The sequence below is a fragment of the Austrofundulus limnaeus genome, unplaced genomic scaffold (assembly GCF_001266775.1).
Source record: "Austrofundulus limnaeus strain Quisiro unplaced genomic scaffold, Austrofundulus_limnaeus-1.0 Scaffold10, whole genome shotgun sequence".
Taxonomy (NCBI): Eukaryota; Metazoa; Chordata; class Actinopteri; order Cyprinodontiformes; family Rivulidae; genus Austrofundulus; species Austrofundulus limnaeus.
In genome coordinates, this window is record NW_013952412.1 from 570411 (window position 1) to 586368 (window position 15958).

At 37.9% G+C, this 15958-nt stretch overlaps 2 protein-coding genes and 1 long non-coding RNA gene across 5 annotated transcripts in view; 2 read left to right on the top strand and 1 right to left on the bottom strand.

The window, feature by feature from the left end:
* l3mbtl1 (L3MBTL histone methyl-lysine binding protein 1) overlaps positions 1 to 6461 on the top strand; it is a 12456-nt gene extending 5995 nt beyond the window's left edge. For both annotated transcript variants that reach the window (XM_014001708.1, XM_014001709.1), the window contains exons 13-22: positions 428 to 504; positions 633 to 718; positions 821 to 931; positions 1033 to 1171; positions 3049 to 3151; positions 3479 to 3667; positions 4061 to 4110; positions 4193 to 4350; positions 4431 to 4493; positions 4566 to 6461. In XM_014001708.1, coding sequence (XP_013857162.1) covers positions 428 to 504; positions 633 to 718; positions 821 to 931; positions 1033 to 1171; positions 3049 to 3151; positions 3479 to 3667; positions 4061 to 4110; positions 4193 to 4350; positions 4431 to 4493; positions 4566 to 4700 — 1111 coding nt within the window. In that variant the 3' untranslated portion in view covers positions 4701 to 6461. The remainder of the gene's footprint in view (positions 1 to 427; positions 505 to 632; positions 719 to 820; positions 932 to 1032; positions 1172 to 3048; positions 3152 to 3478; positions 3668 to 4060; positions 4111 to 4192; positions 4351 to 4430; positions 4494 to 4565) is intronic.
* The window catches only part of LOC106513063 (uncharacterized), a 23461-nt gene that overhangs the window by 4138 nt on the left and 3365 nt on the right, over positions 1 to 15958 (bottom strand). The window lies entirely within an intron of this gene.
* The window catches only part of sgk2a (serum/glucocorticoid regulated kinase 2a), a 13369-nt gene continuing 4858 nt past the window's right edge, over positions 7448 to 15958 (top strand). The window contains exons 1-6 of one of the 2 annotated variants that reach the window (XM_014001711.1): positions 7448 to 7632; positions 8870 to 8946; positions 9565 to 9623; positions 11568 to 11625; positions 13307 to 13390; positions 14634 to 14765. In XM_014001711.1, coding sequence (XP_013857165.1) covers positions 8932 to 8946; positions 9565 to 9623; positions 11568 to 11625; positions 13307 to 13390; positions 14634 to 14765 — 348 coding nt within the window. In that variant the 5' untranslated portion in view covers positions 7448 to 7632; positions 8870 to 8931. Of the gene's footprint in view, positions 7633 to 8869; positions 8947 to 9561; positions 9624 to 11567; positions 11626 to 13306; positions 13391 to 14633; positions 14766 to 15958 lie in introns of both variants that reach the window. The other variant, XM_014001710.1, reaches the window with a different exon arrangement.

The following is a 15958-nucleotide window of genomic DNA, read 5'->3' on the forward strand; positions in this document are numbered from 1 at the left end:
CCCTCACCCCTTGTGAGTACTATGGATTTTTTGTGAAACAGGGGATTCCTCAGAGTAATGATGAAGGTAAACGTCCAAAGGGGTTGACATGTATGAGTACTGTGCAGCTGTTAGACGCCGGAAATGCTGTTGGGAGCTGGAGATGGATTAGTAAATTATATAATAATAATTTAGCTTGAAAATTCACAAAAATGTAAGAAAGAGAATAAAACTGTGTTTTTTATTGTAACGTATTTACAATATTTTTGGTTTCTGTGACATTACACAAACGATTAGAAGTAATAAATCTGCGAAAAACTGAGTCCATAAACTGTGAAAAGTGAGTTTGTGAGGGTTCACTGTACGTCTGTCTCAACATATTTTGATCTGAACTCTGAAGTTTCTAGACTTACTTCAGTTTTTGTTGTTTTGTTGTGAATCTCTGCAGGTGTGATGCCAGCAGCCCATACATCCATCCTGTGGGTTGGTGCCAGGAGAAGAACCTGCCTTTAACACCACCCCAAGGTGACCAGTGCTTATTAATCTAATGAATACATAATATTAGTTTTTTTTAATTTGTAAAACTGTTGAAGAGTTCATCAAAAATGCAGGAATGACTGGTTTTGTTCGTTTTTTTGTTTTTGCTGTACCAGATTATCCAGATCCGGGCCGGTTTTCCTGGTCCCGGTATCTGGAGGAGACCGGTTCTAAGGCTGTGGCTGCAGATGCCTTCAAAGTGGTGAGGACGCACAGGCTCCCCTGCACGTCACAGCTTACTGTCCAGATATTTTATTGTGTGCAGTGAAATGGGATTTCCCAGCATCCTCTGCTCCGTCTTTAGAGACCAGCTCACAGTTTTCAGCCTCGGATGAAACTAGAGGCTGTGGACAAAAGAAGTCCTGGTCTGATCAGAGTCGCCACGGTGGAGGAAGTCGACACGCATCGCATCAAGGTGCCAATGTGCTCATTTAAACGAGCTCTCTCAGATCCATACAGTGTTTTTATTTTTAAACATCTCTACTACAACACTCAGATCCGTGTGTCCTTTTCCAGGTCCACTACGATGGTTGGAGTCACGTCTACGATGAGTGGATGGACTCGGATCACCCCGACATACATCCAGCAGGCTGGTGTGAGGCGACCGGTCATCCACTAAAAGTTCCTCCTCGGGACACCAAAACACAACCACATGGTAGCAACCAGCAACACGTGACTTTAAAAACCTGGGTTCACAATTAAATGACAGTTAATGTAGAAGCTGACAGAGTTCACTTTAGCTTGTGGAGTGAAAGTGGAAAAATAGCTGAAACAAAGAGAGGAAATTCAGTTTGAATGCTGAGTGCTAAATGATTACTGAACAGATGGTGGACACAGATAATAAAAAACTAAAAATATAGCAGAAGCTAACAGTAAACATGTAAAAAAAAAATGTTAGCGGAGGCTAACACTAACAGCTTATGGCTACCTGCTAGACAACTGTAAATCAGTCTGTGCCTTATGTCTTTGTCCCTTTAAGCCATGGGTCGCAATCCTGGTCCTCGAGTGCTGCTGTCCTGCATGTTTTACTTGTTTCTCTGCTCCGACACACCTGATTCAGAGATTGAGTTATTTCTTCCAAGTTCTGCAGAAGCCTGTTAATCTCCATTCATTCAGATCAGGTTTGTTGGAGCAGGGAAACGTAAAACATGCAGGACAGCGGCACTCGAGGACCAGGATTGCCTATCCCTGCTTTAAGCTGGTGGGACCATAGACTTGAATAAGAACACTAGACTGAGCCCCACCTATCCCGTCCACTGGTAGTGTCTGTGACAGCATGGAGGAGCAGAAACGGACCAAACAGGGCAACAGCTCACAGCCTCCATAGAAACTAATAGATAAACAACAGCTGAACTGGATTCACAATTTATCTGTCATGTTTTTACAATAAATTAATAACCATGTTAATTTCATTGAACGATCATATAAAACAGTAGATTTATACTATAAGATTTTAATTTTAAACTGTTACATTATGTTCTGCTCCGATCACATTGAGCTAAATAAGATCAAATCTGCTGACTTGTGTTGTGAAATGAGACGTTTTCCTGTTTATCTTCTGTTGATAAAATCATAACACAAACAGCTTTTCTGACATTATTTAAAACATTAGATAAATTATATAAACTGTAAAATAATATTAATAATTGTGTCAATATTATTAAGAATATTTTTTATGATTTCTACATTGTCAGTCCTTTTTTTTTGCTCTGTTGCCAACATATACAGTAATGGTAAATACAGACATTTGCGTTAGCTGTTAGCTTCTACAGCCGATCACACGCTCACGTGGTTTCTGTCAGTTGCCAGCTGTTCTATAGAACCTCCTTGGGTGGGACTGACACAAACCTATTGATGTTAATTTGTTAGTTAGCTGTTAGCGGACCTAAAGTTGGCAAAACCTCATTTATCAGAAGCTAATTGGTCCGCTAACAATTTTCGAAATTATTGTAAAAGCAAATATGACAAATTAGCGCCGCTACTACCTGTTAGCTGAACCATGCCCACCATGCTAATGAAGAAGCTGAAAAAGATCAAAACTGCTAGCTAAAAGTAGCGTAAGGCTAACTAAAAGCTTAAATGGCAAAGATACTAGTTACAAATATCAAAAGACTTGCTAGATGTTAAAAGTAGCCAAAAGGTATAGCTAAAAGATCCAATTAGCAAAGTAGTATCTAAAAGCTAAAGAATTGGCTAAAATAAGCAAAAGACAAAAATAGATTGAGTTTTCTGAACTGTTTTTGAAGAGACTGAATAGATCTGTGGGGAAAATATTTGTAAACAAGGTAAATATTTTGAAAAGTATAATTGTTGCAAAAAAGTTAAATAAAACCCAGAGCACCCATCTCCTGTATGAGCTGAATGTTCTGATGCATTTACAACATAATTAACATGGTGACTATTCAAGCTGTTGCTGATAGAAAATCTGTTTATTTTCTCCAAATATTACAAGATTATTGCTTGAGTGAACATTACCGTTTGTGTATTTATTTCTCCACATGTGAATATTGATCTCTATCTGCACGTATGAAGGTGTGAGAGAGGCTCCCACAGCGGGTCAGCTCACTTACCCCTCCACTGTTCCCTGTAAACCCATCAGCCACCCCAGAGCCAACAAGTACAGCTTCCACAACAGGTCAGAACTGAACTCACCACACTAACATCCTGTTTGTTTATTCTACATGACAAAGCTTTCAGGTTTTAGTTAGGCCGGACCCAGGAAAGCGGACCAACACAAGGAGCACCAGTACAATTTCTATAGAGTTAATCTGAGTAGGAATAAATGAAGAAATAGCATTCAGTTTTGAGTCAAGCTAAAAGCACGGTAAAATGAAGATATTCTGAAAATATTTCCATGAAAACTAAGTGTTAATCAAATGTTTAAAGAGCAAAATGTTCAATTTAGTGAGTTTTGAAGTTCACCGTATGCAGATATTCATTTGGTGCTCTACCTTCGAAACAGGAAGTGTCCGACTCCAGGTTGTGACGGTTCAGGTCATGTGACCGGCCGTTTCACTGCCCATCACTGCATATCGGGCTGCCCGCTGGCAGAGCGGAACCAGGGCAGGCTGAAGGCCGAGCTGTCCGACTCGGAGTGCAAGAGGAGCTTCTTCTTCGGCCAGAGGACAAAGAAGGCTCATTACCGTGGCAGGTGTGTGTGTATGTGTGTGTGTGTGTGTGTGTGTGTGTGTGTGTGTGTGTGTGTGNACACACACACACACACACACATATACACATAGACATATATACACATACACATCCACACACATATACACATCCACACATACGTACAATAATTACAACCTTGCTAAGTAATATACACAAAACACACAAACACACAGCCAGACACATTCACATACAAACATACACACATATACACACACATACATACATACATCCATACATACATCCATACGCACACACGCACGCAAGCACACACGCACACACACACACACACACACATGTGTGTGTGTGTGTGTGTGTGTGTGTGTGTACATAACCCTGCAGGGTTTATTTGGTCTCAACTATGTGTTCTTCTGATTAGGATTGGTCGTCCTCCTAAGTACAGAAAGACCCAGCAGAGGGACTACCAAAGTGAGTCTTCCCGGCGTTCATGTTTACCATCGATGCATTTTACCCAGGTGGCGTGCACCCTAACCAGTCAGTTTGTCCACAGACTTGTCCTCAGAGGGCGTGTACCCATCTCTGTTCATGTCAGCTTTAAGCGGTCAGTCGGACCGGACCCTGTCTCTCTGCTGGGAGCAGCACTGTAAGCTGCTGCCCGGCGTTCAGGGCATTCACGCCAGCCAGGTGGCAACGTGGAGCGTCGAAGAGGTGAGTGAGCCTTTATGCCTTACTGTCGTGTTTATTCATGTGTTTGAGTTCTTGCGAACAGTCGCCTGTCCTCGCTGCAGGTCTTCCTGTTTGTCCAGAACCTGATCGGATGCGAAGAACAGGCTCGTCTCTTCAAAGAAGAGGTGAGACCACCAGGTCGACAGGTTTTTGTCCAGCTGCTGCACACTCCTTGCTCACACTCCTCCTCTCTCCAGATGATTGACGGGGAAGCTTTGCTGCTGCTTACTCAGACTGACATTGTGAAGATCATGAGCATCAAACTAGGCCCCGCCCTCAAGATCTCCAACGCCATTCTCATGTTCAAGACGACAGACGAGGGACTGAAGTGATCCCGCCTCTGCTCGCTGGGACAAAGTGTGTGTGTGGGGTGGGGTGGGGGGTGGGAGGGGGGTCGGTCTGCTGATCATCTTGTGCCAAATTCATTTTGTTGCAGGGTAAAAACCCTGAGTATATTTTTTTTCATGTGTTTGGTGTCCTGTGCCCATCAGAGAGAGGGAGAGGAGGCCAAATCAGGGAGGAATAAGCTGTGAAGTAGATATATATATATATATTTTTAGGAATAATTGAAAAATGTGCTACTGAAACACTGGGGGAAGGACGGTGGTTTACACGACAGTTTAGTTTGGTTATTACAAAACTTTAAAAGATCAAGATCAGCATCTGGATAAAACTTGAAGCATCTCCAGAAACACGATTTCAAATCAAACATAAAAAATTGAAATAAACGAGAAAAGATAGTTAAAAATGTTGTCTACGTAAGCACTTTTAACTGTTTTTGGTAGAAAATTTGTTAAAATCACATCTTTCCTGATGTTGCCTTGTCCTAAATGGAGAAGTTTAATGAAAGCCACAGATTTGCACAATGTTAGAGACTGAATCCAGCGTTACAGATGGAGAAAACAAACAAACAAGTTATTTAATGCAGTCATGTGAATCTAGGAGATTACAGTTATAGGTATCTTTGAAGGAATGCATATCGCCCGCCGTCTCTCCATCCAGATATTTAGAGCAAGATCGTCTTATTGTGAGAAATGACAGTTGTTTTTGTCCGTAATGTAATTTGCGATCTTAGCTACCACCACAACAAATTTTGTGTTATGGCCATTTTGATGCTTTTAAATGTTTTTAGGTCAGTTGGCTGTGGCAGCCATCTTGGATCCAGTTGACTCTAAAAGTTAATCTTTCATGCACACATCCAGTGATTATTTCCTGCAATATTCATTCAAGTTTATTAATTGGTTCACAAGATATTTTGCTAACAGAGAGACACGAGCAAAAACATCATCTTTCGGCGGTGGGCGATAATAAAAGAAGAGAGATGTGAGGTGTGGACACTTGTGGGGAAAATGTAAGGAATGTTTAACAGGAGGAGTTAATTGCAGTCAGAGAGGCTCTTATGAGCTTCAAATATGTGCAATAAAGACGTGAGGGAAGTAATCAGTACAGCCCCTGACTGTTGCACTGTAACAGTATAACATGGAAAAAGATAAAGTTGCTTTATTCAGACTGGTGCAGGTTTCTTGCAAAGACAACCTGAATTATTAGTGATATTATTGATTAGGTGTATTAGTTGTTTGTAATAAAGGTTCTTATTACGGAGGAGTCGTAACGTTTAAAACGTTACGCTGCTTTCAAATGCGAGTCAGACCGATAAAAAAACAGGGTCTGCGTTTTTAAACTCTACAAAGAAAAAAAAACATATTAAGATTTATTTTTTTTGGAAACACTTAATGGATGAAAGCAACTCTGCTTGGCATCTTAGCACAAATGTGAAACCTAAATTCATTTTACAAAATTATATTACCACGAGAGGTCACCAGAGAGTGCAAAAATCCACATTTTTAGCTCTATAAATGTGTGTTTGTTATAAAAAAGCAGAGCTGGTCACAGTTTGTGTGTGACAGACGCTCCGTTCAGAGTGTGTTCATGTTTACATTTTATGTCAGAAGTGGTTCAAACACAGTTGATATTGTGTGATAAGAGATTTATGTTTTAAGGGCTCTTGGAATATTTTATTTTTGTCTCTGGTGGGGTGTATGGAAATACTGTGGAGTCATAAAGGCCATTAAATCCATATGAATCAAATCAGATCATGTCTGGTGATTGCAATGCTGTCTCTTGTTTTAACTGAGTGAAGAAGAAATACATTTTTTTATTCTGCTAAGCAAGTTTGTGTGCAAAGAACTGTTGACTATAAACTCACTTTGTTTATATCTTATCCCTCTATTAACCTAAGAGTTGGTTGTAATTGGTGACAACTCCTTCCACATCCTTCCTGTGTTCAAAAATGTCAGGTGTTACTGATAATCTACTATTTCTGCCAAAATACAGACTAGAATTTGTAAAATTACCTATTGATGTTTTAACAAATTATGAAAACACATAAGCAAATCAAATATGGTTTTTAAAACGTCTCTTTTCACAAAGATTTCAAGATTTCCGTATTTTGATGTGCCTAAGCTGGATTTTATTATTTGTATATTTTTAATTGTGAGGAAATCTGTTTTCTTTGTGAGTTAACATTTTTTTACAATATGTTTATATTCGGGAAAAAGAAGTAATTGTTACAAAATGCTAAGCTACATAAATGCAGCCTGTTTTTTCCATTTTGAGAAATTTGAGCTCCTAGCTAAACCGCTTCGAATCAAGGGCACTTCCTATAAAAGTTCACAAACTCTTCAATAAACAGTCCCATTTTATTTGTAGAGCAAAACATAACCACTGCTAAAACTGTTTTATAAAAGAATTACCTGTTTATCATATTTGGTCAATTTAAAGGCAAGTTTTTATGCTAAGCTAGGCTAACTAGCTGGCTATGATGTTTAAAAAGTCACAGGGGGTGTGTCCAAAACGGAAATTCACCAAGGCAGAAATTCAGCCTTCGTGTTTTACTTGTTTCACAAGTCAATTTAATTAGAAAATTTAATCATATTTCATATATCATAATAAATAAGAATTTATATAATTCGTTTTATTATTTATTCGTCTAATTTTGTTAAAATAATAAACTTTTATTTTGAAAACAAAAAAAAACACCGGAAGTGAGTATATGAACAGTGCGGGGCGGGCAGACGTCGCTCCGCCTAACTTTTCCAACTCATCTTCTCATCAATAATTCACTCTGCTTCAGTGGACCTGCTGATTTTGCGTCGTGTTTTAAAAAGAAAAAGTCAGTCAGACCCGAGCGAAGCTGCTGCTGCTGTCCGCCCTGGCTGCAGCAGAGTCCGGAGCTGAGCGGACTGCCTCCTCCTCTGCACTCAGGTCAGCAAACTGGACATTTACTAATAGTTTTATTTAGTCATGAAAACCTTTGACTAAACTACTTTTAGATTCTCGTTTTCTTCATATTCAATTTCTGAGTGTAGCAATCATCTCATTGTCATGTTAATTGTTTTAAAACTTAGTATTATTATGGTCTTTAATATACTTTTTCATGTTTTTTCCAGACAAATAATTTCTAGTCAGTCATGCAGAATCAACAAAATTATGGCATTATTGTTTTTATGGGGTCTCCAATAAATAACCAGTTAAGAGATTTTAAAGATAAAGAATAAACCTTTGAAAAGGTGACTAGTTCAAAACTTCACTGACTCTTATTTATTTTTGTACTTATTTTGAATTCATTCTGATAAAGATTCAGGCAGTATTTTTTGATTTTGTTGTAGTTGTTGCATGCATTAAACAGTACTTAAGCTTTTGGAAATATTTTCTATTCTTTCAGCTTCCTGTAAATGATCTGCCAGGTGCAGATACTGCTCCTCAACATGCCTACTTCTTTTTTTTTTCTTCTACGAATTGCTAAAAACAAACAAATAGTGTTTATAACAACAACAATGGTCTCAGATCAGGTACACGTCTCTGTGTTCATTATCAGCTGATGAGAACACTTTGTACTGTGTTTCCTGGTATTTAGTGGAAGAGTTTCTGGTCAGGGTCCATCTGAAGACACAGAGCATTTACCTTTGTTTTACTCCTTCAATATTTTTTTTTTGGGGGGGGGGGGGGGGGGGAACACCAAGGTAGTGTAAGGTTCGCAGATATTCACTTTGTCAACATCTGGAATCTTTCATATTTCAACAAAATGCTTCTCAAATTTAAGATGTCACTTTACACACAATTCATAGCAGAACTTGAATTAAAAAGAAATCTATTTCTTTACCAATTTTGGGAGAGCGGTGTCTTTTTCTGCTATCGCAAAAGGAGCCGGGTATCCTTATTGTGACTTTGTAATTACTGACGTCTCTCCAACATGACGAATTCATGAACCCAATTATCTAATACGCACACACAGTATTCCTCATTGTTTTGTCCAGCATCTCGTTCCTGGTAAACAAGAACTACCAGCTCGTCTGGATCCTTCGGGTGTCACGAAGAAGTCAGCAGATGATAAATATATTGTTTTTGCACACAAAACACAACTCGGATCACAGCTGAAGAAGTCGGACGCCGGTTTTCTCAAGAGTCTGAGGCGTTAAAATCCTAAACTTTTCTCTCACAGGTTCAAACGAAACACTGATGCTCCAGGCGAGTCTCCAGGGGTGGGTCTGAATAAAAAGAACCATGGCACACTGTAATGTAAGTGTTGAAATTATTTTGATCCTTATATTTGTCTTTTGCAGCCTGTTGGAACACATGACATGGAACATGCTTTTAAGATTTCTATCTTAAGAATGTTTGTTTGTTCAACAGACGCTTTGAGATTTAACCACTTAAAACGTAAAACATCTCAAAAATCTTAAATATTCAAAATGTGTGTTTGTTTTGTTGTGCATCCTCCAGTGAGATCATCTTTGTGGCTCAAAGTCAAAAGTGTTAAAATGTGTTGTTGAGTCACTTGTAAATGGGTGTAGTGTTTTATTTTTAGAAGAGATTTCACATCAAATTATGTCCATTTTTTGCAAAATAATTCACACAGTTTGAAAGTGTTATTGTCTGTCAGTTATTTTAAGTACAAAGTTAGATGTTAGTGTGTTAGTTGTGACGTCCATTATTTACCAGACTACAGAGAAAGAAGAGAACAAGACTTGTTATTCAAGTTTTTAGACTGTTTCAACAAACTTTTTGACTTTAGCTGTAAAGAGTCGTCTGAATGCTGACCAAGCAAAACAAAGTGTTCTGTTTAATTGAAGTGTTTTATAATTGATGTTTATTATATCATTAAAACACATGTTTTTATTTTTTTATTTCCAGCAGCGGTCACCGTCCTCTCCCTCTCACGACGAAGTCAATTTGGGACCCTCTGCAAACCCACAGTCAGTTTCATTTATTTTTAGAACGTAACTTTATCAGCCCAGCAAAAAGCACAGTTATAAATGTAATAACTATTTAAATAAACTCAGGAGGATCTCATTTCAGTTAAAAACGACAAAACAAAACAAAACTACAAGTAATCGCTTTATATCGTGACCCACAGTACTGATAAGTTTGTGAACATTTCCTTTTACATTTTTTGCATAAACTGAACGTCTAATATGAACAGCAGATTAAATAAACCTGATATATTATACTGTACTTCTATAAATTGAGGAAAGCGCTGCAACATCACTGATCTGTGAGGAGGAAAACTTTGCAAAAAATTGCTATAAGTATCTGGTGTTGCTTAAAAAGTAGTACTTTCTTACAGAAAAACTGTAACTCTTTAGTGACGCTGGCTTCTCAAAAAGGTTTGAGAGGCTTGTCCGTCCCACGTTATTATTTTGAGGCTTTTATTATAGGTTGTGGCTGAACTTTGGTTAGAGCTGTGGTTTCATTGAATAGAGGTTGCACCATTTGTGGGTGGAGTTTATACATTCTGTCCGTGCACACGTGGGTTTTATCTGGCAACTCTGGTTTCCTCCCACAGACCAAAACCATCCACGTTAAGTGGACAAATCCTGCTTTTAAATCCTTCATTATCGCATTTAAATCATTCAGTCCTTGTTATTGTAGCTCCACAAGCCTCTTTAAATGCAAAGGAGGCACTTCACACCCTGCCCCCCCAGGTTTAATGCTGCTTCCCAGTTGCAGCAGAATTTGTAATTATGAAGTCGAACTGAAGTATGAAGTCATTCCAGTTTCCATCTTGTCAGAACGTTGGAAAAAAACATTTTTATTTCTTGCTCTAACCGAATAATGCAACAATAACACAACAGTAGTGCTCTACGTGGCATTTACAAAGCATTAAAACATCACCTAAATGCTGTAATTTACTACCAGTATGACTGATGTAATGTAAATTAAACAACACAGAACTGCGAAAAAATGTAAAAGTCAGAGTTTCAGTCTCTGATGATGCGAGTAGCAGACATGTTGAAATGATGACGTCGCGTGTGCTCGGGTATGGTCATGTTGCAGCGACTTGCCGACTACAAATTACGACTGTTGTGGCTTTTGATATTTCAACTCGAAAGTCCAAAATTCTGACCTCCGAGTATAACCGGAATGCAGCATAACTACCAGTCTGCTTCACCCTGTTAGGCCATTTTTGTAGTTTGTTAGCAGAGACAAGATTATCTAGCACAGCAAAAATAAACAAATAAATAAATAAATAAAACACATTTTGATTTAAAGATGTCAACAACAGAAGACCTGCCCATCCAGTCTTACATGTTGGAGCCAGAGTCTGACCCAGAGTTAGAGGAGAATGTACAAAATAAAATGTATTTAATGGCTAAAAAGTTGGATTTCGCATTAATTTTCTCCTTTAGTTGTCCCCCATCCCTGTGATTGCTGGATATAAACACCAGCTCACCGTGACCTTGCACAGAAAAAAAAGTGTGTGTGGTTGGACTCTGAGTTGATTTTCTTGCCACACGACCCCCAGTTTTACTTTTGTCACATCTGCCCATAAAATGTTTCCCTGCAGCCTTTTTATGTAATCTTTAACAAGCTGTGAAAGCAGCGATAGACATTTATTAAGCTGAGTGAAATTTGCTTATTTTGTGTCCATTCACAACCTCAGGGAGTTTAACTCCAGTTGTCCTTGGATTGAGCTTTGGTTTTCAACCACACCTTTGGTTGGATAGAGTTCATTATAGTTTCTTTCATTTGTACACAGTCTATCTTCCTGCTGGCAGGTAAAGTCACGATTAGATAATGTTTTACAGCCTAATCTTACAAAGTATAATGTTGATCAATAGTGTCTGAGGGAAAATACGTCTTGTATTTTTTTACAAAACACATAATTAATTGAATAAATTATTATTTCTTTTCTTTAGTGCCAGACCCACTGACTTTGACTTCCTGGCCGTCATTGGTAAAGGCACCTTTGGAAAGGTAAACCTGGAACACTTTATTTATTTATTTCCTTGTTGATGAGTGCATCTACCTGTAGTTTTATTATTAGCCTTTCAGATCATATATCATACCTGTACGCCTCAGATTTCCAGACTGACGCAAGGTGCAGTGTTGTAAAATAACTCTTTTTGGATGATTTAAATCCTGCTGATCAAACAATTTTTTCATTTTATTAGTATCTAAAACCTTATTCATTCTAGTCCTACAAGAATGTGTTCTTGGACAAAGCACTTTTCGTTTGCATCTTATCTCTTTAGGCTGAGTTCTTAGAAATATAGCCTCTTATGGAAGATGCACAAATTTTCTTTACTGAGGTTTTTTTTTTTTTTTTTTTGTTGAGTTTCCAGTTGCAGTCGTGTATTCAGGTCTGCAGGAATTTTCTTGTGCTGACCTTGTGAGACAGAACAGTAAAATAACAATAAAAGTTTCAAGACAGCGCCCTGCTCTTAATATTACTAGAAGGGCAAGTGATCAAAACAAGTTCATAAATCATTAACTGTAGAATTCACTGAGGCCACTTGTGATTTTTTAGAATGTTAAATTTTCTTTCGTTAAAAGCCTCACCTGTAAATGTGGTGCTCTAGATTTAATCTGATCTTTTTTATTTTTTTATATACTTGAATCTCTGATGGCTGCTTACCTCTCAGTAAAAAACAGCATTGTGTAAAAGTTTGTAATTTATATTTTATGAGAAGACTTCTGTAATCAGGTCTTGTGTGTTATTCCCTCTGCTCATATTCAGTTATCTTCTGCTATTGATCAGTTTTAGGCTGTTTGCCTTTTAATATCAGCTGAAAGGGTTAGCCACTACACATCCTCTGGACTTTATTCCCACATCTTTGAAGAAATTATTGATAATGTTGAACCGTGGCCACTTATTCGTCAGCAAGACTTTGGCTACACTTCTCCAAATATTTTTAAAAACTGAGACCTCTCCTCCACACACAAACAGAGTTTTTGATAAGACAATCGGGTATGTTTTCCCAAAGCTGTTACTTTTAAATACGGTACTTCCTCTCTGGTGGTTCTATGTGGACAGGAGATACAGAGCTTTTTATGAACGACGACCTATTTTTAGCCTTCTTCTGTCACTTTGTGCCCCAGAAACAAATATTTAGCTGTTATACTGATGTTTTTGGATTTGTCTCACTTTACCCCAATCCTGTCGCTGTCAAGCTTTGATGGTGTGCTGAAACTGTTTCTGTTGGATTTACGCTTGTATTAGTAGAACTATTTTATTTTAAGATCACTGTCCATCTATAACACACCATCATTATCAGTAAACCTGACCTTGCACCATAAAACAACCATGTATAAACTTAATAAACCCATGTATTCAGGATTGTTGTGAGGAAAATCATGCTTAGGGTTTTAGTTACTATGATTACTTAATTTAAAGACAGTACTATTACTCTTGTATTTTTTTCTGCTTTTATTTAATAGTTTAACTCGTATCGCTGTAGATATTCAGCCCTTCGGTCAGCACCTTTTTTTCCCTCAGTATCAGCTGTTTCCACACATCACCTCCCTATGCTGCGTGCATTGCTTTTATTTTATTTTTTTATATTTTGATGAAACGTCCTGACAGCAGTGTGCGCCAAGATGCTGCTGGTGCAAGATATTTACAAAACAAACCATTAACGAGCAAACCATCATGCAGGTCCTGCTTGCCAAGCACAAAGCCGACGGCAAGTTCTACGCTGTGAAAGTGCTGCAGAAGAAAATCATCCTCAAGAAGAAAGAGGTATTTTTTTTCTTTATCGGCAGTTTTGATCAAAAGGGGAATCATTTCGGACTGAACGCAGATGAAATTACTAAATTGCTTAGTGATTAGTACCATGATAAAAATGTTTTTTTTTTCTTTGTGTGTGTTCACCAACTAAAACTTGAACACTACCCAACTTTTAAAGGTTAAGAAGATAAAGGTGGAAAATATCTGGAAGCAGACCAAGAGGAAAATCTGTTTGTGTCTGTTAAAGTTATTTGTAAACAGTCTTCTGACCAGATCTGTATCTTATCTAATCTGTAGCTTGTTCTGTACAAAGGACACATTTTACAACCCACAGAAAATCAACTGGACCGCTTTTGTTTGTCGGACACAAAGAGAATATCTGATCAAATGCACTGATTACATGAAACTTAAATTTGAAAAGAAATTTTCTGTCATTTTCAGTTTTTTCATTGGATTATTGTGATTTATTTTGTGAGGACCTAAAAAGTGATTCTAATGTACTTTTATTGGTTCCAGTTTTTTCTCAGAAATGACAGGTTCTTTTATTTATTTATTCATTTTGTTGTGGAGCAAGTTTTATTAAGATAACTATAAAACAGTTCATAAAAAATAGTTTGAATTAATAAGCCTTAAGTATAAAAACTACAAAACATTTTAATTTTTATTATCATGTATTTCACACACACAAACAAACAAACAAACAAATTGGAATTTCTAAAATTCTAAAGTATAATTGAAATATTACATTACTAATAAAAATAAAATATCTGAACTGTAGTGTCTATATGTTGTACACATTTATGTTCTGTAAAGAACTGACAACTATCTGACATCAGCATTTATAGCTAATTTTATGACTATGAAGTTTGTTTTGCTCTTTTATTTAAAACATTTGTTTGACAGACACCAGTTTAATTGCTGCATTGTGGATTTAGCTATCATGTTAGTTACAGTATACAGTAAAATGAGAGGAACAGGAAATGTTTTAAACTATGTGACATACATGGACCAAATCAATAATACAGAAGCATCAATAGTGCGTGAACTGCGGGTAGTGCTGGGAAACATCCGGATAATTAACCAGGAAGAAACAGCATCATTCCGTATACTAAACATCACACCTCTTTGTTAATTTTAGATTGTCAAACGTACTTCAAATCATTTATACACAATAAAGCACATTTACCGTGATGTGAAAATTCTCAATGGCGAAAGTGTGTTCCTTGTTTAAGGTTTTTGTTCCTTCTGTTTATAGCAAAAGAACATCATGGCAGAGAGGAACGTGCTGCTGAAGAGTCTGAAACACCCGTTTCTGGTTCGACTTCACTACTCCTTCCAGACCGCAGAGAAACTCTACTTTGTCCTGGACTACGTAAACGGAGGAGAGGTACATGTTTTATAATAAAATCAGTTTAAAAGGGGCCATGTGTTACTTTATTATCAGAGAGAGATCTCATTATAAATTGGTAACGATTGCTTCTTTTATTTATTGGTATCCTGTTTATCTTATCACTATTTTTATCAGTGTTGTTGTGTGCATGTTTTCACCTCTTTATTTCATAGATCTCTTTACTGCTCTTATGAAACTCTGTAAACAACATTTCTGCAAATATTGACTGATTGTAAGATTCATGTTACTGAAGTTGACTTTAAACTTGCATAAATAATCCATTTAAAGTGTATCTTACCCCCACTGTGAAAAGATAACTCCGCCCCAAGACGAAATTTGAAAAATGCATCAAAGTGGGTAGGGAAGGGGGGTTAGAGAGCGGAGGTGTGGCCAGGACGAGAGAACGCGACAGGCAGCTAGCATTAGCATAATTGATGCTACATGGAGAGTGACCACAGTATCGCAGACAGTTACATCTCTGAACGGTCTGAGGTGGAGGATTTTCACCCCACACCAGCACTGGACAGAGGAGGTGGAGCGCTCCGACAGCCTGACAGAAAAAAAATAAAAGCATACAGCTGCAGCTGCTACGAGATCGCTAGTTTAAATCAGGAATAATAGTGTTGGGTCTTGTTTGACTGAAGTTCGGTCCAGTTCGCATACATTTCAACCTCTTTGGATGTTTACCTGTGTAAAGAGCCCAAAAAAATCCATAAATTTTGCAAAAAGTCCTTACAACTCGCACCCGTGAGGGGTGGGGGTCAGCTGTGGACATGAAAGCGCCTGCTAAAGGAAAGGAGAGAGGAAAAAGTAACTTATTTCTAGCGGCAGAACGGGTTGGAAGATGGCTGTTTGATGTTATTTATTGTATTTTAAATCATCCTATAGGCTCTGACATGTTAGATAAATTTGAAAATGAGGTTTTTAAAATATCCGTAAGACTTGAAAAAATCCGTGAGATTGCTCTATATGTCCGTATACCTGCAAAATGATGTCAGATCTTTATAATTTACAGATAATCTGTACAAGTTGACATGTGGGTTCGGGCTGAAGCTGCCCCGCTGCCTTTCTTTCCCCTCCTCCCCTCCCGCTGTGCAGGACGTACTGCTGGTGTGTGTGTGTGTGTGTGTGTGTGTGTGTGTGTGTGTGTGTGTGTGTGTGTGTGTGTGTGTGTGTGTGTAGAGAGAGAG